Genomic DNA, 27,079 nt, shown 5'->3' on the forward strand with positions numbered 1-27,079 from the left:
CTCGCCAGAAAGCTGCTGGGATAGGCTCTGACCCCAATTTTGTCACTACAACGTCAGTCATGACTCAACCTGTGGGTTTTACAAAAAATAGTGTAGGGATTAGGGAAATAAGTCGCATGGTGTATGCTTGTGTGCGTGTGAGGCATCAGTCTGGGTGCTAGCCATGGTGAGAAGGGAGAGTTTCTGACCAGGCCTACTTGTTATATGCATTCTCAGTCCAATGAGCCCCAGATGACAAACATATTTTCAATATTTTCAGGATTTACAAAATTATGTGGCTCACAAATGTGTTACCTTTACATCATCTAAAACTGTACCAATTTCACCGCTCACCAACTCCCACTCAGCAACTTGTTAGCTAAGAAGTAATCTAGGAGTCAGGAGAGGGAAGCAGTGGAAATGGAAGACAAAGTGGACCAGTTAACAAAAAAAGTTCAGCTCCAGACAATAAATCAGGCATAACATTTCCACAGTATCTGAGGTGTCAAATCCACAGTCGATGGTACGACTGTGAGGATAAGCACAACCTCATCATAAGTTAAATAAAGAGTAAAAAGATGACTGGATCATTTTCAGAAGACTCAGAACACTTCTACCAATATAACCAATTCATATGGGCTATCATAAGGGATACAAAGGGATGCAAAAATGAATATTTCAATTCACAAACAAAAGGTTTAATCTGCAAATGGTGACCGCACTTTTCAACTGTAATTCCGTAAGGGGAAAAAAAAATGATATGAGGTTGTGTATCAACTGCATATGCAGCACACACACACACACACACACACACACACACACACACACACACACACACACACACACACACACACACACACACACACACACACACACACACACAGGCACAAACACACCGCGGCTCATCATCTCTGCCTTCACTAAGAGGGTACAGAGAAGATAACAAAGACGACCATAAATGACAGTAAAAACACAGTAGCGTTAATCAGTACATTTACATGATGTTAGAAAGAGTTTAATTATTGTGTTGATCCGAAAACTTGATTTTTCTGTTTTGTATTCATTTCAACACAGTCTGTGTGTCTCTCCATGTTGCTGTTCTTCGTTGGGGATGTTTTTTCTTCTCCTTACTTTGCAATACAAACTGAACTGAAACCAAAACCATGACCCACAAACTGCAAAACAAACCTAACCTTTGGTTTGTATAATGGTTGCACCCCTACTATGCATAATACCCAAAATGTCACAATGACCAAATCAACCAAAGTCACCCTTTGCTAGGTTCACTGGTAGGTTTGCTCAGGTAAGCTGATCAAACAAGGCTTGGATGAGCCTCAGATACTTTGGTCAAGCATCACTATACACCACTGCATGGTCCAACTATAGGGAGCCACACAAAATGGTTTGTGAGCTACCAACTTCTGTGAATATATCAGGCAATCTACTCAAAATTAAGCATGTGCTCTGGGAACAACAGGGCAAACCATAAATATAAAAAAAATAATAATGATAATAATGGCTTGGGGCTGCACGGTGGTGCAGTGGTTAGCACTGTGGCCTCACAGCAAGAGGGTTCCGGGTTCGAGTCCCAGCTCGGGCACCCTTAATGTGTAGGAATAAGCGGAAGATGACGATGGATAATGGCTTGTCTCTCAATTGAACTTAAAGAGAAATGAAGAATAATACATCAAGGGAAAAAAAACAGATACAAACTGGCTGGTGAAATGACAACTGTGTGTTTTTTGTGTGAATCAGTATAAGACAAAGGTGGTTTCTTAAATCAGTAGAATATTATGTAGCAGCAGGATATCTCTGCAGTACCAAATCATTTCATTTAAAATGGTACTTTGATACACTGCAATTTGAAAATCCAGTAGGTCACATTGCAACTTTGATTAGATTTGATTAGAGATCAATTGTGAAGCCTCAATCATTTTTAAAAGTATAATGTTGAGACAAATTAGGTGATTAAAAATAATACTGGTTTGTTATATAATCTACGTAATTTATAGCTCATGGCAATAAACCCACTATGTGAGAAAAGAGACATATTTGTCACACTTAAGCATAAAGCCAAAACCACTCAATGTACCAAGAGGAAGTTAACTTCAAAACAGCTCGCTCTCCCTCTCTCTCTCTGTATAGCTCTTATTTTTAACATATGAAAATATAAGATGAATGCTTTATGTCATCATTCGTGACAAATAAAGTCCATGGTATCTTTGGTAGTGTTGATTAAACTATACACTAGAAACTATGCTGTAAAGTTGTTTTTTTCACGGCAAGACTGGACATAGTAATTTTAATTTCTGTAAACTGTTGTTTCTGCGCACTAAAATAAATACTTGTAACATCTATCTGTACTTAAGTTCATTTTATTGCTGTTGGGAAATTGTGTGTGTGTGTGTGTGAGGGTCATGCTGGCGAGAGATATTTGTAAATGGTCTGGATTTTTAGCGATATATGACAAGGAACGGAAACAAAGTAGTCTCTTTGCACATACAGTATTCTGTATGTGCAGCTAACAGCTTAGCAGGGATGTGAATGCTAACAAAAAAACATCAACGTTCAGGTGAACAACTGTGGTGAGCAAATGCAATTTGCAACAATTAGTATAATTTGCCAACACCCTCCTATAGCATGTTAAGGAGTTCAGCCGCTAAATTAATCCTACTCTGCTGAGGATCAATAAAACAAGAAGAACTAACTTATTCGAAAACCGGTCGTCATCCTCTTTGTTTTTCAGATGCACATGTGTTTACAATGTTTCCTGCAATGTCCTGATACACTTGACGGATGAGTGCTAGATGTGGGAAGCTGCCAGCTTTCTCACATGTTTCCAGACTAATATCCAACTATCTCTGAAGATGAACCCATCATCGAAAATTCAGCACTGGGGGCCTTCCGTCATGATAAGAAGGTGATGCACGGTGTTCAACAGATTCTCTCCTCAATAACAAACACAAACATTTGCAGTCATGTTTAGAAGGTGTGTTAGAGCTAGTGGAAGAGTTTAATCATGGAAGATATGTCTCTTGGAAAACAGTATAGGTTATTGCACACAGAGATGTACATTTATAAACGAAAAGACCTCTGCCAAAGTCGCTAGCCTACAACTGAGACTCTCATATATATGCCAACCTCTGGCAGTGTCATGATGGAATCACTGAGCTAGCACACACACCAGCTTGCTCCTCATGCTCCTGCTGTGTGAAAATGGCTTCAGGGAGCATTTATAAATCAGGATCATTGCGAGTGTCCCTGAAATACCAACAACACAAGCAAACACGGATGCACAAACATTGTAAATTTAAATCTCTTAGCGTCTCCACACCCGGTTACTTGAATATCCAGTTCCCCACAAAAACATGCACATCCTCACACAGTTTTATTGTCGGTCCCTCGCCAATGTGGAGCTATAAGCGGGGGCCAGGTTTATGTCTTTTAATTAGTACCCAGTCAGTATAGCAGCATCCAACTGGCAAGCAAACCCCCTCCCCTTCACACATAAATAAACAATGGTAGAGGGAGAAACGACAGAAGGAGAAAGAGTAGGATTGCTGGGGGAAAAAAAGGAAAAGTGCTTTCGGAAGTTACAGGGTAACAAGATCTTCATTATCAATGGAAAGTGAGTGGTGCAAGTGTATGATAGGCAAAGGCATGTCTTCATTACTGCTGTGCTATATTTCTGTGTGAAAATGTAATTATGCATTTCTGACACTCACGGCCCATATACTGGAGTTGTGTGTGTGTGTGTGTGTGTCTTACCTGAAATTAGGTGCTGATGCCCATTCCAGCGCGAGGCATGCCAAGTCCACAGCAGCATACACCAGCAGGAAGAAAATGGTCACAATACTGGCGATGGTGTTTAGCTTCCCCGAAAAAAGCACCAGCTAGAATAAATAAACAAAAGAAAGAACCAAAGAAAGAGAGAGGAGAAGACGGCAGGATGGATTAACGTCAGCAACTGCACACATCATTCCAGGAAGAACCAGTACATTTTAAATGCCTAAATAATCTCTTTCAGCTTCCCCTATCTGACTGCCCAAAAACACACTGCCAAACAAGAGTGAACTCCATACGAGTTATTAATGTTGTGACCTCGTCAAGCACTTGCTTTTGCCAAGGTCAGTGTTAAAAAGTTCCCCAAGTCGAAACATTTAGGAAAGCCCAAGTCAAAATGTTATGGTGAAAATGATAACCTGCCTGGAAATCAAACTCTAGATGGTAGATGTGCTGTCCACTGAACCATCAACATGAAGTTATTCTCGCCTCTTTTAGCAGAGCAGTCAATTCAGATGGTCGCACACACAACATCCAGCTCTGCACATTGTTTCTGCCTGTTAGAAGATATGAATCATTCTTCCTGTATTTTAAATGTAAATTTTTTTTTTTTAAATCTTTGTGACAACTTTGATGATGGATTTATCATTCTTCTAAAGTGAGGCAAATTGAGCTGCCTTATTAAATGTGCTTTGAATAGAATTTGACTTGCTGATTTGATTTGATGAATTTGTTGACAGAAAAGTGCATTTTTTCTTTAAACTTTAACTTCTTTAAACGTAAACTACTTATCCTATCCTCTACTTTTCAGATGTGTTCAGTTAGGCCAATTTTACAACTGTCTCACATAGACATAAAAGAAATGTGTTATAAATACATTTAAACCAATTGTGTATCTTCCCATTTTTGCTAACGCACATGACTGGACCCATGGACACGGGGAGCTAATGGGCCCTCTGTCACACCTCACTGAACTATTTGGAACAACTGTAGTCATGAGAGGCTGCTCTGAATTGACTTTAGCCCAGGATCGTACATATTAAACACACCTGCTAATTAAACCTTGTCTCCAAAAGAATGACTCTAAATCCAGAAATTTTGGCCAACTGTCCACCAATATCAAATCTTTCTTTTCACCACTAGAGTCGGCTATGGTGGTCTGTGCTTGGACCAGTACTCTTCACCCTATATCCGCTCTCATTAGGTCATTGGAAACGCTTGATTAATTTTCAGTCTTAAGCTGACGATACGCAGCTCTACTTATCAATGCATCCACATGAAACCAATCGGCTGACCAAACTGGAGGCCTGTCTGAAGGAAATAAAAACATGGATGACCCACAATTGTCTTTAACTAAATTCTGACATACCTGAAGTTACATGCTGGGCCCAAACACCTTAGAAACACTTTATCAAATGAGACAGGTATCCTGAATGGCATTATCCTGGCCTCCAGCACTACTGTAAGGAATCTGGGTGTTCTCTTTGACCAGGATCTGTCCTTCTACTCTCACATACAACAAATCTCCTGGAGTGCCTTCTTTCATGTGTGCAACATTGTTAAGATCAGACACATCCTTTCACAAAAAAGATGCAGAAAAACTAGTCCATGCTTTTGTCACTTCCAGGCTGGATTACTGCAATTCTCTCCTTTCGGCTGCACCAGTAAATCTCTAAAGACTCTCCAGCTGGTCCAAAATGCTGCTGACTGTATACTGACAGGAACTAGTAGAAGAGACCATGTCTCTCCTGTACTGGCTTCTCTGCCTTGGTTCCCTGTCAAATTCAGAATAGTATTCAAAATTCTCCTTCTAACATATAAAGCCTTCAACAATCAAGCATCTTCCTATCTAACAGAGCTTTCAGTTCCCTACAACTAGAACCCTTTGCTCCCAGGAAGCAGGGTTACTTGTGGCTCCTAGAGTCTACAAAAGTAGAATGGGAACCAGAGCCTTCAGTCATTAGGCTCCCCTCCTGTGGAACCATCTCCCAGTTTTGGTCTGGGATTCAGATACCCTCTCTACATTTAAGAGTAGACATAAAACCATCCTTTTTGATAAAGCTTACAGTTAGGGCTGCTGGCCCTTAGATATGCTGCTGTAGGCTTAAACTGCTTGGGGATCACCCATGATACACTGGGCTTCTCTCTCCTCCTCTCTGTCCTCCTGTACTAATGCTTGTTACTAACTGGAATTTTCCCCCTGAGACTTTGTGCTTTCCCACCTCCAGATCCCTGACTGATGCTGCTGCTGGAGGGGGCTCGTTGCCACCCTAAATATCCGTATTAGTATAAGTACTAGTACTAGTAGTATTGATATGAGTATTTGTAATACTGTACTAACATTAATATCAACATTGTGTTTGTGTTGCATTTGTTAGCACATACTGTGAACGTTCATATTATGCTGAAATTGATTGCTTAAGTAATCAGTACGTTATTATTTGTAGCTAGTTTACTATCATTTCTACTGCTGTTGTTAGTGTTTGTTGTTTGTTGTGTTGTGTGCCCCCCCCCCGCCCCTCTGTCTTTCCCTCCACTTGTATTTTTCCTTTGGTCATATTCACATTCCCTTCTGTCTGTCATTCTCTTCCCTTCCTTTCCCTCTCTCTTTGTCTTTGCCCCCGTGTTTTTCCTTTCTCTCTCTCTTTCCCCTATCCGTCTCTGTCTTTGCCCCCGTTATACTGCTCTCGTTCCAACAGGTCAAAGCAGATGGCTGTTTCCATTGAGCCCAGATCTGCTCAACGCCCCTACCCGTTTAAAGGAAGTTTTTCATCACCACTATCACAAGATTTGCTTGCTCATGGAGATTTGTTGGCTGTAAATTAATTGAAGGGGAACAGGGGAACTGTAAAAACAGTGGAAAAAAAATCCCCTGCTTCCCTCACTGGGGGACATCACCATATCACACTATCTCAGCAGAGTCATCAACATCATCAAAGACTCCACACACACTGGTCACTACCTTGTTCAACTGATGCCCACTGGCAGGCACCACAGGTTGGCCAAAACATGCACCTCCTGATTCAGAGACAGTTTCCCAGGGCAATTTGCACACCAAACACAAAAATACACTGACAGACTCATTTTCATTCATTTTCACTCATTCATGCTGCTACCCATTGAACACTTTACAACCAACATATGCTATATTAACTACTTTTTCCTGCTCTCAATTTTATGTCAATATTTTTACATCTTACTTTTTTAGTAATCATTTACAGAATGTTTGTATTAGCACTCCTGATTTCATTGTACGTGGAGCTTCCAGTGACAATCGATATATTCTATTTCTATTCTGAACATATTTCTAACCAAACCATTAAAAAAAAATCATTTAAACACAAAAGGAGTGTGAAATATTATCAATGCCAGTTTCAACACGTTCTTTGAGCCAGTGATTCCCACAGAGAAAGGCATGAGCTCCTTTTGGTCCCCAGGTCCCAACGGAGATTTAAACTGTTAAATATGATTATCTGCCGGCACTGTATTAGGAAGGTGACGTCTGGGATAGATTTGACCAACATTCAGTGAGCACCAGGGTGTTAAAATTAAATTGTTAAAAAATGTAATTGTTCTACATTTTCCAGGGGACCCTTAAATTACCACAGGTAGCCTCCCCATACTCCAGTCTAGCAGCTACTGATTGATGCTAATGTTTCGTTTTAATTAAGATGGTATCTTGGCTGCTGTTCAGTCAGTTATGTTCGCTACTGTACAGCAGCTATGTGCCAACACAGCCGAGCCGAGACACATTTACAATTCTGATTCGGCGGGAGAGTCGAATATCTAATAATCTTGACAGCACATGAATGTATGAGATTCACTCTCCATCTCTGACTCCGGAGTAAAAGGTGACTTCTAATAGAGGAAATGATGACCTCCATTATAACTAGAGCTTCATGCCATGTTCTCTGACATCAGACCGTGTGCAGACCATCTTCCTGTTAATGACCTAAATAAGAGCAGATAGTCTCCTCTATTTCACTTGTGCTACATCTTGCTATTTTATTAACAAAAAAATGAAAGAAATATAACACGTTATGGCTGCATAGAATGTAGATTTAGCATAACATTTGCATCATTAAGTATTCATATTTTAGGCTGCAGTCATGTGTGATACTTTCTTTTTGTCCCTACTCTCACCTGTATCCACTACCACCACATCTTCTGAAGCTCCAACATGCAGCACAATATTCACCAGGTCACTGACAACTTTGCCATTTGGTGCTGGGTAAGAAATCTAGAATGTGTTTTTCAGGGTTTCCTCATTCAGAGCAGCAGTGAAACAACACAGTACAGTTACAAGCCCTAAGAGATACTTCTCTACTTCTCTAAATCTCAACCATAAAAAAGCTAAAAGAATGAAGATGCATAGGTATTATAAAGGATTTTCATATTATAGCTGTCACAAACTAGTCTTTTGATCCATTGATAATATGGAAAATATTCATAATTGCAGCATTAAAAGTCCAGTGTGTAGGATCAGTAACATCTAGAGCACACTGGCCAAAGCTGTACCACTGGCACCGGCACCTGCTCCAATCTAGACCTCGACTCAAAGTGCCGGTTGACCTACACATGAAGAGCGGTCAGGGTCACTATTGAATATATACATGGAGCCAATGACAGCTTGTTGCCTCCGTCTGCAATTTTCACAATTTCATGTCATCTCAGACACAAATAAAAGCTGATGCATTCAAGCAGTAATGTCCTCTAACATTCAGTTGGTGTCGAGTTAGGAAAACAGACACGACAAAAATTTAAGAAACACCATGATTATCAATGCTTCTTTTACTGCAGTTAAAAATGTTTGTTTATAAGCCCAAGATACAACACTCCGGTTCATACGATGAATTCCATTGAGTTGACGTCAAAAGTGACAGCACAAAAGTACAAAACAGACAGGCAACTCCTAATCTAAAGGATCAACTGCCTTTTAACAGCGGGTTTACCCACCTTAGTGTGGGTGGTGGGAAAGGGGCATAAAAATTAAGTTGGAAATAGCAGCCCCTCACCCCTCCCAAAGGAAAAGCTATGGTAGCTTGCAGGATGATTAAACTATGCCAGCTAATATCGTAAATTTGGGTTGTCAAACATTTTATGACACAAAATCAGAAGCCAGAAACCATTTATTCAGAACCTCCCCCATAAAAAAAGAATGTGTATTAAATTAAATCAATATTAACCAAAATATTTTTCTCATTTCATCTTAACAACGAGTACTCTGATATTCAGGTCTTTCTGAAGCACATTATCCCAAAAAAAACATTTTAGCTTTATTTGTTTGTTTGTTTTTTTAACTTTTCCAGGCCTGAAATTACAATCAATTCATGCAGTGAAAATGATTAAATTACAAAAGTTGACCTAAGTCTCAATATCCTTAACATTGATAGTGTGTATCAATATTTGCTTGTTTCGGTGGAATGAGCACAATGCCTGGTACAAGTCAGCCAAGTCCATCATTAAAACAAAGAACCAGGGCCAGGGGAGAGCAGTGCCACAGTCCCAGAGGAGAAGACACAGATTAGGATGAAAGCTTCAACAATCCTCTGTTTCTCTTCACTCATTAGAGCTCTGTACAGGCACTGGTATGAGGCTGAAGTTTGGCTTTCTGTCTTGTTCTTAATCTATGGTGAGGAGTCGGATCATTATGAAAACAGAAAAACACAATTTTTGTGAATCTATAGTATCAAATTTTCACAACAATCAGATTCCTCCTCTTGACATTGTTAAGTTTCTACCATCCACGCTGATGTACGAGCACTGACAACAACTAGGATTTGTGTTTATGCCATGAAAGTTGATGCAAGTCGCTGACAATCTAACTGAATGCAGCATTCCACACATGATTAGTTTTTCCGTTACACTTGTTTAACTTTTCAGTGTAAATATATTTGTCACCAATTAACCATCCATTCAGCAGCGTATTACAAGCTTTAACAACGGAGAATGTGCTAGAACGTCATTCTGCATGTTGGGATACACACGGCATCTTTACAGATGCAGGAGGCATAGACTTGTGTGTTGTGCATGTGCCTCTTCCATTCTTTCCTTGTCAAACTACCTTCTCAGTGTAGGGTGAAAGGAACTGGCTCACGCTTCTGATTCTGAATGTTCAAAATAAAATTAATAAAACTCACAAATGCTTAATATTGGAAGAGAAAATTAAGTTCTAGTTACACAATACCGACCCTGCAGCTCATGAGCGGGTTGTGGCTCTTAAAAGTCCATTCTAATCAATGGTTTGTTTTCCACCAGAAGTGCCTAACAGGCACATCCCAGCAGCACCTCGGCGCTCCGCTCAACTGAGATTACACTGGAGAAAACTGGCATATAACTATTTTGTCTCTTGTTGTTGATCTTTGGCTAAATTAGACATACATTTAAAAAGTGGCAAATAACTATCTTCTTTCTTGGTGATCTTAGGATGCTCCTGACCGGATGCTACCATCACGAAAACAATAGAGGAAGAATGTGGAGCACATGATTGGTCAACGGACCAGAACATCAACTCATCATTGTTGAAATAATTTAGTAAGCCTAATCATTGTTATACGGAAGTTGTTCAAACACTGCCAAATTAAAGTGGAATTAATAAATCAGGATCAGTAATCCATTTATAAACTACACACTTTTGTGGATAAATGTAATTTATTATGTGTAGCTTCTCTATATATTAATTGTCTTTGTGTTTTCCCCTCTTTTAAAAGATGGATTTTAAACATGTTTTTGCTAGTCGCCAAGATGACAACAGCTTACATAATGGAAGTCAAACGCATGGCTCAAAGGGTGGCACACATTTTCTGTAGAAACCCTTCATGGCTGCATTCACTTCTAAATGTGCAGCACTCACTTATTCTTTCTTAACAGGACAAACACAAGTATAAGTGAAATCTTTCAGGCACAGGCCATCATTAGCTCTTCTGTACTGAATTAAACAGTCTATCAGCATGTCTCAACATCAATTGCGCCATCCTTATCTTTATCTGCTGGGGTGATTGACCCAAACCCGGAGGTAACTCCAGAATTGAGAAAACAAACACAATATTTTTTCTTTCCAATTAGCATGAATTTTAGGATTGACTGCTGAGAAGCTCCACTGGAACTGGAGCCAACTCTCTAGTGCTCAAGGGCACTCCACTGTATTTATGAAGGGTGAGGAGAGTACTGTAGGAACTCTGTGACACTAACTTTGTGAGCATGACACAGAAGTAAACTGAGAGAGAGGGGAGAGAAGTTAATGATGGGGAATTGAGATTAATAATGTCCTACTAGTGTCAGTAGAGAGAAAATGGCATGGGTCAGAAAAAGGGAACAAAGGTGGCGGGAAACATGAGAGAAAAGGGAAAGGAGGAGATGAAAAAGATTAAAAAAGATGAGTAATAGAGAGAAAGCAGAATATGTCTGACCTCTTGCAGTCAAAGTCAGTGGGTGTCTCTTCAGCGCTCCCCTGGGAGCCAGCTCAACCAGAGCATTAATTAGCCATTAACTCAGACACAGGCCGGCATGGACAACTGCTGTCACAGTGCTGTATGTATGTATGTATGTGTGTGTGTGTGTGTGCGTGTGTGCGCATGTACGTGAGTGTGTGTGCGCGTGCGTGCGCGTGTATGAGTGTGTGTGTGTGTGTGTGTGTGTGTGTGTGTGTGTGTGTCTACTCACACATGCTGGATAGCTTTTGATTAAATTTTGTGTGGCTAGTTGAAAGAATGTTTTTACTGGAAAGCTGTGTGCATAAATCGCCATAAATTTCAGTAAAATAAATTAGCACACACAGCCACTTATTCAACAAGGAAAGTAGAGTGGAAGCAGCTGAGTAATGTTCAGGTAGACAAAGCCAGTGCTTTCACTGACGTGTCTCTGGGTTCAGTTTTTGCTTGAGTGTATGTTTGGACTGTGATGCAGATAAAGCAACTCAAAGAAACATTATGCAACTACTTTAACAGCATCAAACTCATTTGATGCTACACTGACTTGTAATAGGGAGAGTGCTGCCTCTGTCCCTGTCTATTTAACCTGGGTCAAACGACAAGTGAGAAACATTTCACAGCACTCACTGCACTACATCAATTATGGATCTTCATCTAAGGGTTAGAGATGCTACCCAGCTAATTCACAACCATTTATTGCGCTTAAGCAGCTAGCAGTATTCTGGTGTCTATGAGTTTCACCTCTCATGCAGACTGTTTCTGAAGAGGGTGGAAGATCAGTGTATTTTCTAAAAGTTGGTGAGTTCTTTTGAGGAGAAGTTTCATCTGTATATTGAGCACACACAGAAATCATAGCATATTGCTTGCTTTTGATGATAGATCAGTTAGCCTAACTTAAAAGTGCTTAACTCACTAATGCAACATCTTGGGATGATGTTAGCAAACTTGCTAATAGAACCTATAAGCGCATTTGTATTGGGAGAAGTGCTTGTGACTGGTGACAAGCCAAACAATCACCTTGTATCATAGACCCACGTTTAAATGACTAGCTGTTCTTTTTCTATTGGTACCATTTCTATATGTTCTAGGTAGGGTTGCAAATGGGGTAAAAATTAGTAAATTTCCAGAAATCTTCAATGAGATGTTTAACTGGAGAATTTTGGTTGTATTCCAAATTGGATACTTACCATATTACCACAGAAAGATCCCGTGCTCGAGCCGGGGCCTCGAACCTGGAACCTTCTTGCTGTGAAGTGACAGTGCTAACCAGTGCACCACCATGCCACCCGAATTTTAGATGTAGTTGGGGACAATATATTCTGATCAAAACAACCAGATTTCATGCACGTTAATTTGAAATGATTTATGCTATTCCTCAATTACAAACACAAAAAACATTATTTCCTGCAGTGGTATTGAGGCCACACCCTCTAAATGCACTGTTCATTTCACCACCTCATGTATGAGTTCTAGAACCCTGGACTTCTGAGGCCACCTTTTTGAAGCCCGGAGCACAAGACTATTGAAGCCACACATTTGAGCCTGTGGACTACATAAAGTGAAGTAAGTTTTAATGAAATATGGGGTGAATATATTTGATGTATGGCATTAATGTTTAACTTGATAATTTTCATCTAAAAATGTACAAATACAGCAGATAGCTTGCTGATAAGTTAGAAGCTAAATGTAAGCTATAGCTAGCACCATTTCATCGACCACTGAAGAGGTCATGATGCTAGCTACCTCCAATGTGTTGCTTCTTTTTCTGCTTCTCTCAAGATATTTTTCTGTACATCAGGTATCAGGTACTGTACCAGTTGTTTCAGTCAGGATTGTGCTAAAACATATATTTCCCCAACTATATTTAAAATCCCTATATCTTTTTAACTATATTATATATTTTTTAAATTCATGATTTATTCCCACAAATTCTCGTTAATTCCCATGGAATTCCCATAATTTTACAACCTAAGTTCTAACCAGTGCTGACCTCCGCACCATTGCACATCAGGGAGAGAAATAAAATTGGATTATATCAAATACAATTGTCTTCTTTTTTAATCCCATGAGTTCCTGCCAAACTGCATTCCTTAGTTGACCTCCCATATTCAGTATCATCCTCTCTAAACTTCTTTTCTAAATGTTTCTGTCCCTCTTTTACCCTGGTGTCCCTTTACATAAAATTCCAATGAAAGACCCACTTCCCTTTTCTATACTGCATTGTGAGTGAGTGTTTGAGGCGAGATTACAATCAGACTTTTGTCATCAGTGAATCATTCAAATGGCGGAGGAAAAGAAAGATGAAGAGAGAGTCAATGATCTTCGAGCAGCTAACGATTTCCATGTAATTGCTCCTCCTCCACTCATGGAGAGTCGTGCAGGATGAAGAAAGGAGACTGAGAGAGGGACGGAGAGCGAGAGAGAATAAGAGACAGACCGTAAATAATGATAAGCCATTCCGTCTTTAACACTTACCTCTGATAATGATGCAATAGTCAGGCATATCTGATCCCAAGATCCTCCTTTCTCTGTCTCCCTATCCTCACCCCTCTCTCCTCGGCCAAAATTTCCTACTCAATCTAAAAGGATGTCGTTCAGCTACTTAGAAGGCCTCTACACAGGAAAAAAAAACTACAGGCACATGTATGTCTGATTTTTTGGATTAAAACAGTGTTCTGACATGGTCCCAAATTACCCTTGACAACACTGTTGTCTCACATCACCGATTCTGACCAAAACAGAGTCAGTGGCCTAATGTATATCCTGCTAACCTTTTTATACGTAACTCGGTCTGAAGGGAGCACTCAACTGGCACTTTGTACAAATGAGGACTTCATCCTTGAAGTAATCAAACCACCTTTTTTTTTTGTATCAAACAAAAAGAAAGTAAATTACTTTTTTTTTAATTAAAAGGACATGACCAGTGACCACAAGCTATATGATGAGGAAATGTCTCTGCATTAAAATAAAATTAAACACCTGAAACATTAAGGAAATTCATTTTCCACAGATCAATGGGTTGTTGAAGAAAACGGAAAAACAATCTCTGCCGTCTGTGAGCAATTACTGAAGGGAAAATGATGAAATAAAGCTATTACAAAAACCTGCATTACCTGATGTTTGGCCATTCGCAGCAAAAAACATTTTTACATTGTATTAGCTTGTTGAAAGAAAAAAATGTTGCTTTTTCTTGTTTTTCAGCACAAGCATCCACATTTCTATCCACTTATCATCCCGATTTGACTCACTTCTCTTTTAGCCCTGTGTTCGTCTGCAGCAGCACCAAAGGGAGAGATCTGTCCGTCAGTTTAGCAAATGCTGCACTATATTTACAAGGTGACTGCTAACTTCAGGTGCTGGGCAGGTGACGTACTGTGGATTTATCCGACCTTCTTTTGCTGAGAACATTGTTGCAACTGGAAATAACAGCAGCGAGAGCAGTGGACCAGAGTACTGAAGCTCCAACAATTTGCTAAAAGATGCTGTGGGTTCGTTACAATGAGTGAAACAGTTCACAACACAACATTTTGCTAATTAATTGAAACGTCATAATAATTAGTTAACAGTAATTTGTGATATTTACTTTCTAATTGAAAACTGAAAAACACAAGTTGTCTCAGTAGTGGATCCTTCTTTGTCACCTTCTAATCAAGAAGATTATGACTAATGTAATGAAGTGTTAACCATAGACACAATCGAAATGCAAGACTGGCAAAATTGCAATTAACGAGGGAGAGGGGCAAAGATACCACAAGAAACTGTCAGAGTGCCTCTAAATAATGTGATCAAGGGACAAAAATTGTTCCCAAGACCTCCAAACAAACAAATAGTTTTGTTGAGGATACATGATAATATTGGCACATCATCAGTCTGATGGCTGATATTCACAGTAAGTTTATTCTTCTTTGCTCATCGTCTGTTGTTTGTGATGAGGAAACCGTTTTGTAAAGGTGGGATTTATGGGCTTTTCCAAATGTTTTAGAAGTTTGTTTTTTTTTCCAATTTCACAGTGTTTACATGTGTTGGGTTTTTTTTTTTAATATACAAAATGTGTATATTGTATAAATGTGTTCTTAAACTGATAATATCAACATCGGTTAATAACAATATCAGACAAATCTGTTGTTAAAAAAAAAATCAACATATGGGTTGTTAGCAAAACATCAAATAATGTGCATACCTAATTTTACCAGTTATGCTCAATATCCCAAATCTACATGGAGGCATATAATTTATTTCTGTGTCTATCTCGAACATATACAGTACGAAACCCATGAGACAATGGACTGCAGGCTTCTCAAAAAAAAAAAAAAATCTGACCACTCCAACTGAAGATGGCAACCCAAGTTCTGGTCCGTCACCAACACCAACCCCATCAAGCAAAATAAAGTTAAATAAGATGGCAAGGAAAGTTGCAGCACCACTTAAAAATGAAATATAAACTGGCTTAAGATGACGCTCATCCACTGAGGCACACAGGGCACAAAGAATGGAGCAGCACGAGTATTCATGACTTACTCACAGCCAGTCCAAAGGTCAAGAAGTATTCGGCTCCTCCGTACCAAGTAATCAAATATGCTTATCACTGACTCTGGAGAGTTTGGTCTGGTTAAAATCAATGCAAGCAATGTTGCCAACTAACATGTTTCTGTCTACATGTGGGATTTGGGAGACTGGTGGGGAGTTTTACACATATATGGGATAAAAGCCACAGCCTGGACTCTTTTCACATTAAAAGCAGCAAACATGGACTATATACATTTTTTAATGTCCTCAAATTTTGTAAAACACCCCAAAGTTATTTGACAGTGAAGGCACCAGTTGCACCTACTAAATATTTTCTTTTAATTCCCTACACTGCAGATGGTGAATGAAGACACTAAAAGTGAATGAAACCCTTGAAAAGAAGAATTCTACGACGTTAAACTGGAGTAGTTCTTCAGCTTTATGCCTGAGGACAGTTTCAACAATAAGACTTCACAACCCAAACAACAGGAGATGGGGCTGATTTTATCCAAGCACTTTGCCAAGCATGCATTTATTATCCTAGAATAATAGATACTTGTTTGAAGTTGTTCAAAAAAGCAGCATTTCTTTTGTACTGAGCTCTGTTGCTCTCATACCTCAGCTGGAATTTATCCCTGATTTTTCGATTTTGCTGAAATAGTAAAACAAACTACAGGACGAATGTTATATCTACATTACTGACAAAGGAAGCTCCATATTTTAGACCAAGTGAACACAAAAATAAGCAGTATCTGTGAATTTGTTTGTTCGAATTTGTTTGTTCGAATTTGAATTTGTTTAGAAATCTGTTCAACCTTGTCTCATTATTGACTAATGCCAGTTAATTGGTGTCCACAGTATTTCTTAGACTGGATATATAATTGGCTGATTGTCTGTTGTGTACTTTGATTCCTTTGTGAAAGTAATAAACTGCTTCTCACCTGCACAAGGAACCAAGACAGGAGCACGGAGACCCAGGGGTTACCACTGTGGGATGTCTTTTTGGCAGGAGACAACACCTTACCTGGGGGAAAGACAGGGCAAATCCAATATTACTGATGCAAGTTGATTTATTAATTTTTGTATATACACATAGAATTGATCAAATCTTGCCAATGTCAAACCACAACTTGGAAATATTTTAAGGCAGCACGGTGGTGCAGTGGTCAGCACTGCCGCCTCACAGCAAGAAGATTCCAGGTTCAAGCCCCAGCTTGAGCACAGGATCTTTCTGTGTGAGTCTCCATGTTCTCCCTGTTCCTGTGTGGGTTCTCTCTGGTACTCCAGCTTCCTCCCACAGTCCAAAGACATCAAGAGAGGACGAGGCTGATTGATACTCTAAATTGACTGTAGGTGTGGCTGTGAGTGTAAATGGTTGTCTGTCTCTATGTGTTGGCCCTGTGATGGACTGGTGACCTGTCCAGGGTGAACCCCGCCTCTCGCCCAAAGGCAAATGGGATAGGCTCCAGCCCCCCTGCGACCCTTAACAGGAATAAGCAGTAGAAAATGGATGGGTGGATGAATGGAACTATCTTATTACATAAGCTGGTTTGTTTTGTTTAGCCATTAAAAGTTAAGATTATGTGTTGTCCATATCATTACAGCTAAGAAGGAAAGGTTGAGTGTTGGTGAAAATATTGAATTCTTTCCAATTTATTGAATTCTATAGAAAATCAAAACAAAACAACGACAAAAAACCCTCTCTCCATCAGCAGCTCTGGGATGAAAACAGGATGATTGGCCTTCAGAGGCTTTAATTGTGGAAAAACTGGACGCATATAGTTCCTGGACAGAAAGATTTATTGAATTAATGATGTAAGATTTTAACATCTTCTATCTAAAATTGACTGTTAGGGATGCTATGTCACTTTATTGCTTTTTTGTATGTACAAACACTGTTTTTCCTGACACTTTTCAACTACAGACTTGTGATCCCTAAAATTCTGAATTAATGCAAATGTCTCAAAAATGCCCAAAACCTTGCAGCAGCCAACTCAACACCACAACGCATCGCAGGACTACAAGAGAAGTACGTCTTGTATGTCATTCCCTTCCCCGATAGCAGGTACCAGGATATCTAAAGCAAAATGAACAAAAACTGAAATTTAATGCAGAGAGAGAGAGAGAGAGAGAGAGAGAGAGAGAGAAAGTAAGTTAGATGAGACAGTAAGCCAAGCAAACTCATCTGACATACGAGTAAGTGGATGAATTATAGCAGCCTTTCATGCAATCACTTGCCAGTTAAACTTGAGCTGTATAATACAACAGCTTGGAAAACGTTCTTTATTCATTAGATTACAATGCTCAGTTTTTTGTTGAATCTGATTGAGAGGCCTGTTACTAAGGATATCAAGGCATTTCGTCTATATTTGCAGATATTAGCTTTAAAAATGAACTATTATATCGAATATCAAGGTGCTTTCCAATGATATGACAAATTGGTAAAGTTAAAATAGTCGGCTTCTGCTTCCTTGGCTAAATGCTAAACCTTGCAGGAAAGCGTCTATCGGTGTTAATTCTACAAATGGAGATCTCTGGGATGAGATCATGAAAAAGAAGATATATGTGTGGCATGTGAAGACAACATTTGGGACTACAATTTGTGGTATGGTTGGGTTGTATTGCAAGGTGTGTTATATTTTGTCCATCCCATATATATAAATTAGAGCAAGACAGGCAGAAAATTAAATGGCAGTTGTGCAGGTGGGAGGAGCAATGTGAGGGTTAGTGATGGAGGGGGATACAGATCTCAAAGCAGATAAATCACTGGATTCAAATGGAGAAGAATTAAAGCCAAATTGGTGTGGCTGAGCAAGGCAGAGTGAGCGTCAGGAGAAGACAGAGAAAAACAAGAGCGAGGTGAAACGGATAAAAGAGATGAGCAAGTTATAGAGACGAAAGAATTAAAAATTGTGAGGGGTGACGGGAGCAACTGTGTACACTAACCACTGCATCACCCGGTCATTACATCTTTCTGTTTCCTCTTCAACTGATTAATCTAATTTCAGTTAACCCTTTGATTATTGTCAAGCAGACTGCACTGACTTGAGTCATCTGCCTCCGCTCGGTCCGATCAGTCTGGAAGAACTTGCACTAATACAGCCATTAATCTCCCAAGACACATGCACAGGCGTAGTGCAAAGGCATGGGCGCACACGCACATACACACACACACACGACAAATCAATTTGCAACAGACTTAACAAAGGAGCAGAGGATAGGATAAGGAAGTTGCTCAGAGTCATTACAAATGACAAAGCACCAGGCTGCAAGGATTCACGGAGAGGCAAGGACAGATGGAAATCGCACAAATGCCGCCAGGACCTGATAGGAGAACGACGGCGAGAACATCTTCTTGGTTAACGTGACAACTCTGAGATGTAGTGACTGACACTGGTTAGTTTCTCTTGATCTGCCCTGCACAAGGGTGTAACACTGTAAATAAGAGTTATCACATCGTTGCATGTGACAATGACTATTCATAAAACATCAACTCTTTATGAGACATTACCGAGTGGAAGCCTCATGTTAATAGTATTTCCTTTATTATGTCACTTATAATGATAAACGAAACAAATGCAGTGTAATCATGACTTCATGTAGACTGACAGGACAGTTCAACCAATCAGTCCAGTGGTTGTTTCCATCCATTTGTGTCCAGCTTCATAATATAATGTAAGTGATGTAGACTTTAAAGAGGGGTAATGAAAAGGGTTTCAGTTTCTTTTTTGGCAAATAGGATTCATCATTATTCCCTCAAGGCATTATTGAGATGGCATTGAAATACTGGCCAGAAGTGTTTTTGCAGAACATTATGATGTCGTATTGAAGTTGACCTTTAAGATATGAAATACAATCACTATATCATTCCATGCTATTAAGACAGTTGTGTGACATTTTGTTATAATCGGGGTGTAAATTACTGAGTGCAGAGACAGTAACCTTGATCTTTGACCTCTAAAATCTAACCAGTTTCTCCAAGAATCCAAGTGAGAATGTCTGCCTAAATGCCCTGATGCATTCCTGAGATATTATGTTAATGAACATGGAACGGATGGACAGACAGACATCCACATCCAAAAACCGTAAAAACATGAATGATGAGCATTAAATGAAATTCTTCTGCTACCTACCAAACAAATCATCCCGGGCCAGGGCATAGAGGATGCGTGAGGCTCCGATGAGGTTGCTCATGGCAGCGGAGAGTGTGGAGGAATAAACCCCAATGGTGACGAAGGGGTGCCAGACATTGATGTCGCGCAGGAAACTGTAATCCTTCTGAAGCAGCACACTACAAGGTTTGAGAGAGTAAAATTACTATCAAAACAGGCTCTTTGCACAAACGTGCTTGGGAATCCTTAACAACAACAAAGCAAACAGCAACCAGTTCCAATTATCTCCACTTCAACTTTCATTTTATTGGATATATTACAGTAACACACGTAAGAAAATGTGGCAAAATATGAGCAGCGAATACATCCTGACTCACAAAAGGATCAGAGATCTTTGCATATACACAGGACACAGGCATCATATTTGGGTAGCGATTTCACATTTGGTTGGTGCAATGTGTATTTATCATTTACTCTCGTTCAGTAATCATAATTTTGGTTGGTTTTCATTAAAGGTACCTCATCAGCCAATGGACACTTACCAGTCACATCCATTCCAAATTATATTTCTTTATTTTTACATTGTTGTCAGTTTATTTATTTTTATGCCCTCATTTTTTCAAAGTTGATATTTCAACTTCAAGCCATTATAATTTGTTTATATATTTTTATTCTTTTTTTTTTTTTAGTAACAGTACTTGGAGGCTGAGCTAAATGCTGCATAATAGCAACAATGGCAGAATAATGTTGTTTCACAGGTTTATTGTGTTCACTATCATAGTTTAGCATGTTAGTCAGCATAATCCAGAATATAGAAGAAAATAATCTGACTGATGACGGAACGGGAACAAAGAATAAGAAGAAACAGACAAGAACAAATAAAGTGGACTGACTGCTTCTGCCGTGCACTGAAACACTGCACTTGCAGGGGACACCCATGTTTTTTGCAGCCGCAAATAGAGTTTGTGTTTTCATTACATTCACAGAAAGGAGATCAAAATCAAGTGGTCCAACAGGTGGAGTGTCATTTCAAACTCATTTGATCGGGGGGGGGGGTTCAAAAAAAAAAAAAGAGTGAAAGATTGAAGAGGGGGGGTGATGATTACACTGCCAGGGGTACCTAATGATGAAATCCAGGAGAGAGTGTTAGTGTTGGTGTGTGTTTGGTTTGTACAGGAGATGCCTGTCCTCAACATGGAGACAGAGAGATCAGAGATGAAAAGCCTCAGCAGGGTGTGCATGATTACAGCCGGCCCCCCTCACTGGTTCAATACAACAAAGCCAGAGAGAGCAGAATTAGAGTGCAAAGTATTTATCTCTCCCTCCTGATCCATCCTCATCTCTCCCTCACTCTCTCTCTCTCTCTCTCTCTCTCACACACACACACACAAACACACAACAGAGGACATTATATTCACTTACATTAATTTCTAGAAGTCTTACCATCACCATAACTAACATCTACATGTGAATATGTACTTATCTAATGAGACTTGTTCCCAAAATAAAGGCGACTCCCAACAATGAGACTGAGTAAACAAATGTATGTCCCCACAGCACTGGCAATAGCTGGAACACACACACATCCAATCCATCCATTTCCCTCCTACATCACTTCCATCTCTCTCACCATGATGTTTTTAAATCCCATTCAAGTATTTTTTTCTTGTTCTGGGGCTGAGCCTTTTTTCACAGTCCACCCTTTCTCTCATTTCATCTCCACTTTGTAGCAGCGTCCATTCTATCTTTGTCTTCCTCTTGTAATTAAGAGTCTCATCACATTTTCTTTCAGGTCCACTGATTTTAATACTTATTATCATGACCCTATTAAGTATTGTTCATTCTATTCAAAGATCTGAGCACACTATTATTTCATACAGAGCCTGAGAGGCAGGCAGCACACACACACACACACACACACACACACACACACACACACACACACACACACACACACACACACACTTACATGACCACAAATAAACTAAACAAAAGGTTCTGCTGAGGAGTTAACATCACCCTGGAAATTAAGAAATGCCAGCTACTTTGTTTACTTGCAGTGGGTGTGTGTATGATTTGGGTTTAAGACCCGTTGCTTCATCAGAGTCTTCGACATCACATGGGTCAAAACCTCCAAAGCTGATTCTTAATTTGTCTGATATGCAGCAGGAACAAAATAAATCTCAAAAAGCTTGACATTTCCAACTAGCTCTAAAAACAAAACACGAAAAATGTTGCAAACTGGGTGACAGTGATGAGAAATGGAGCATGTGTGGGTGTGTGAAAGAAGGAGGGGGAGAGAGAGTAAGAGGTTGTTCATGAGTTAATAGAAAGAACAACTATGTGTATAGTTAGTGTGTTTCATAATTTTGCGGTTCTTTCAAAGCTGTGCATCCATTAGCGAAGAACAATTGTTTATATAGCGACTTTGTGCATGTGCATAGGGGGTGGGGCTGGATAATAATTATTGATCAGATCATCCTGCGGAAATGAGCCCTGCCATCCAAATAAAGAGGGAAACAAAAGCGTGAGGGAGCAAGTGACAGATTAAAGGAGCTCGTTCATAGAAGAGAAGGAAACAAAGCTAAACCACTAAAAGGAGTCCTCCGAGATTGGGCCGATTGTTCTCACTCCTCCCGGTTTGCTCCATCCTTCAGCTCATTTGTTTACCATATTTTATTCATGCCCTCATTTGTGTATTCATGCGTATTCATCTTTTAATCCATCAGTTCATGTGTTTGTGCTTCTGATAATTCACCAGCGCTTTGGTCAAACATAATGTATTAATCATCCACTATTTCTCAAATTGGATTAAATGCTGACAAGGAGTATGTGCATGTGTGTGTTCAGTATATTACGCCACAAACAGCGCTCATTCTGCAGTTATCCTGGTGGTCTCAACTCAGCCAGGGTGAGGTCAATCATCACGACCAACATAGCCATTCAGAATTATGTTGTTTAATGAGCCAGAAGAAACAAAGGCCTGAGAATCTCCAATAAATGCTCAAATGGGATCAGAGCTAGTTACTGAGATGGCTCTGGCTAACAGCTAACATCCCTGTGATGCTCACTGCACCATTATGGGACCATTTGTGTCACTGCAATATGGATGCCATGACCCTAGAAGTCAATACAACTACTTTCGCTTGAAAGCAAAGGTTAGTTCCTCTTGTGAATCTCTGACAGCATTAGCGTTTCATAGTAGGCTTCTTCCTCTCTGCTCTTTAGGATGGGCTGATGGAGGAAGGTTGAAGGTAGAACAAATTCAGACACTTAGGACAAATATTCAGTTTATCATTCATGGTTTACTTCTCATAATGCTTGGATATAAACTACAGCAACTGATCTATTATGTATTCCCTACACTTGCAATCCCTTGTGCTCTGTAGTGTGAAATCCTCTAATATGGCATGAAAGCAGCCCCTACTTTCTGTTGTAAATTCCCTTTATGTTTTTATTATGACTCCCTTTTTTGTTATTTCTCTCAAGGAACCTTCTGGGGTGCTTGGCATGGGTGAAATGGAATCAGAAGGACAATCAGCAAATGAAACTGGAAATGAAGATGGGACAAAATTCGGCAATAGATATAAAAAGTTACACAAGCGATTCAAGTCAGTCAGTGCAAGGATAGTATTCATCTGGTGGGTATGGTGGTGGTGACCCAAATCGACAAAATCTGTAAGAATCCACACGAGGTGGGACAGTTTAGCTCTACAAAAATTGACAATGTTTGTTCTCCAAGAGCTGCATGAAGTGAGATGATCATTATTGAATGTTTGGCAAAGTGACAATGAGGCAAAGCAAAAAGATCTGCCAGTATGGTGACCATAGTAACCCAAAGTGTTTCCCATTGGGTTGTTGGACAGTGAGGAAAGGAGTGTAAGTGGCATGCTACTTTCTGTGGAGGCTGACCCCTTTGTGGGTTTTGACGGTGTGTGTGAAGCAAGATGACTGATAAGATGCTGAGATTGGGTGAAGGAGGACAGCTTCTCAGTGTGTTTGACATTGAGGGGGAATTACCTGAGAGGATCTATCTGGACTATTGTGTGTGTTGGACTACTGAGTGAGGCAGTCTGAAACAGAAGAGAAAAGAAAGCTATTGCTATCATGTTCACAATATCGGCCTTAAAAGTGACAAAGTGCTCGCGTTGGGTGTTTTTCAGTTTCAGTCTTCTAAACACTTCTTTTCCAACATCTAAATATACATCATAAATACTTCCACAGCAGCTCAATAGCCCTGGAGCCGATGTTCCAGCTTAAATTTAAAAGTTAAAAGAAAAATAAAACAAAAAAAATTAACAAAAAACAACCCTGAACGAATTATTTGTCCACCCGCAGTTTTTAAAACATGGGCTTTCAGTAGAGAAGCTGTGCTAGAAAGGTAGAAATAATCTAGAAATATTATCGTCGATGCTACAATGGGCACTTAGAGCAGCACAGTAGGTATGTGAGGGCTGTGTCCTAATAAATCGGCGGTCTTTGTTATAACAGAGCATTTTGTTGCTATGTTGATACACAACCAGAACTTAATCATAGCAGAAAATAGGAAATATCATCAGACTACTCTTTGGGTATGGGATACACAAATTCAAAAACAGACTTAATGATTACCCTTTTAAATGAAAAAAACACTGGCTTGTTTTAATGACCGAATGCACCCAAGGCCGTCCTATTTTGAGAGCACCTTTAAATACTGTCAAGAAAAGCAGACTTGTTTTCCTGAATTAAGAGGATCCGATGGGTGGATACTAAATAGCCCAAACCATCCCGAGTACATTTTTCTCCGTTAATCTTGATTTTGTTTAATATATGATTAATTGCCCAGCCCTAGCAAAATCCGCAGTTGTGAAGTGTAATTTTAAATCTACAGTAAGTATTGAGTTTCATCACATTTCTACAGCTGATGATCCAAATGTGAAAGTGTGAAAGATGCTTAGTGACAGGAGTGATATTCTATGATGCAAGGGTTAAGGCAGTAAGAGTCAATGACAAAAAAATCATGAATCCAAAAATCAGAAAAATGGGAAATACCAAAGCCCAGGTCGTTCTTTGGCCTTCGCCATCTATGAAGGCCATACAATCAAAGACGACATCCCTCTAAAATGTGTCCCCTTCACTGAGACACAATGCTTATCTGCTTCCTAAATGTGCCCCCATCACCCTAAATTTAAATGAATGTTAAGGGTGTATTAAATGCAAGTACAAAGACAACATTTTAGCTGAAAGACATGAATATTCTCTAGCCTAATTTGCCACCGTACCAAAGAGATCTTTTTAAAGCGAAGACAACGGCAAAGTCCTCAAAGCACACTTAAGAACGTTTTTGCGGTGACAACCTGAATATATGGAACTCAATGAGTGAGGGACCATGGTATCTTTCTTGATTCTATATCTGGCCTGGTGTACTTTGAATGAGCTAAAGCTGTCTATAGCTGACTTCATAACATGAATTCGCCCAAAACACCAGCCTTTACCGCTGGGATTTAGTGTTGGTCTTTAGCCTCACTTCAACTCGACCTTGTAGGTTCTTACAGAGTATAGCTGCAGTACACGGGGGGTAAGACAGGGAAAAAAGACACCTAAAGAAAAAGTAAAAAGTAAAGGAGAAGCAAGAGAGGGGTTGTGAGAACCAGAGACCAGAGGAGAGTCAAGTGATCCCAGGGGAGCAGACTGTGGTTAAGGATTATTAAATGGGATCAATAACTAACAAGGCCTCTGTGTACACACATTCACACAAACACATGCATCCAAACAAAGGCGCGCACACACATGCACGCACACACCTTCCTCACTCACTCACTCACTCCATTCCTGTCTACCTAACCCCTCACATTTACTTTGAACTGCTCTGGAGTTACTGAGGTCCATCCTCTTATTCACATTTTAAAATGTTTATATCACATCTCTCCTGCTGCTCTCACCTCATTTTACAACTGCTCCCTATTTCAACATTTTCAATTTTCAGCCACCCGATTCAGTCAGGTATACGACTGATATAGGACAGCAATATCAACAGCTGATTTTTTCTAATGTTCAGAGGGACAAAGCCCCCAGGGAGAAGCATCTATGCCACCGCTGGATGACAGAAGTCTCTACAACTTAAATGAAACAAGTCATTTTGGGCTCTTCTGTGAATGGTTCAGCTGAGAAGTGGGAGACAAACTGCAGAAGATACACACCAGTTTCATCTCTTGACACACCACATTTCCTTAGGATACACAATTTACTTGATTCCCAAGGTTAAGGTGTATCCTCTCTCCACAAAGGTAGCATTTCTATCACATTTGATACCTAAATCTATCCTGATATAATCATTTCTTTCACTTTATCTGTTGATTGTGGAGTTGTGTTCTTGTCGGCTCATTTTTTGTAGTGAGAGGGTTTTATTCTGATTCGTCTGGCCGCATTATCACTTGCTACGAACAGCTGATGTGATGTTTTTCAAAGAAACAATTAATATGGGTTTTAAGTTGGTATGAGAACGATCTGTGTAGCTGTCGATCTAATTACGTTTTCATGAATGTACTGTCACAGGATGACAACTTCCTCATGGACCAATACCCAACAAATCAGCTAAGTGAACAATTCAAAGATGTGCAATTTTTTTTTAATATACTAGCTCCTATAGATTCCCAATGGGGGTTTTGTTGTTGTTTTCCTTTGCTGTTCAATGAAGCTAATCTACCAGCTACTTGTATGTTTAACAGCATTTGGCTCGTAGCTGATGCTAATTTTTTGCCCTGCTGCCAAACCTAATTTGGCACATTACAGCTACAGTAGATCGACGACTTGTTGGTAATGCATTTCTGATTATGCATAATAGACACATCAGCACTGGAAATTTCATTGAAGGTGCAGTTTTCTTTATTAACAGATTAAATGTCAGGCAACCAAAAGGTGCTCAGCAACTGCCATAGTCTGTTCCAGCACCACTTTTTTTTGTATGTGTATATTTCCATTCAGTCATATCAACAGAATATGCTAGAAATTTGTGTTAATGCATCACAAAAGGCAGTGTAAAAAGGAATCTCTATTTACTTTGGTATCGTCAAAGAACTCAACAGCTGTATTATTATCATAGCCTGGTTGGACTGGCAACAATTGAGCCCTGCAGCTACATCTGGATCCCTCCTGTAAATGAGAGAGTAGACTGAACCAATCAAAACCGCATTCCAACTGCTCTTCTTCAACCCAACAGTAATGTAACTCTTAATTGGTTGTCATAGTTGATGAGGCCACAGGCAAACAGAGTAGAACAAAATAGCATCT

At 39.7% G+C, this 27,079-nt stretch overlaps 1 protein-coding gene across 1 annotated transcript in view; it reads right to left on the reverse strand.

Annotated features, from left to right (window-relative positions):
* LOC147254428 (solute carrier family 12 member 9) overlaps window positions 1-27,079 on the reverse strand; it is a 69,015-nt gene that overhangs the window by 21,985 nt on the left and 19,951 nt on the right. Inside the window, exons 7-9 of the mRNA XM_086216048.1 lie at window positions 19,832-19,989; window positions 16,640-16,722; window positions 3,748-3,872 (exon numbers count right to left, since the gene is read on the reverse strand). Of these exons, the coding sequence (XP_086072174.1) occupies window positions 3,748-3,872; window positions 16,640-16,722; window positions 19,832-19,989 (366 nt within the window). The remainder of the gene's footprint in view (window positions 1-3,747; window positions 3,873-16,639; window positions 16,723-19,831; window positions 19,990-27,079) is intronic.

The sequence above is a fragment of the Aulostomus chinensis genome, chromosome 10 (assembly GCF_037954235.1).
Source record: "Aulostomus chinensis isolate RoL2024-O1b breed Wild chromosome 10, RoL_Achi_v1.0, whole genome shotgun sequence".
NCBI classification, from domain to species: domain Eukaryota; kingdom Metazoa; phylum Chordata; class Actinopteri; order Syngnathiformes; family Aulostomidae; genus Aulostomus; species Aulostomus chinensis.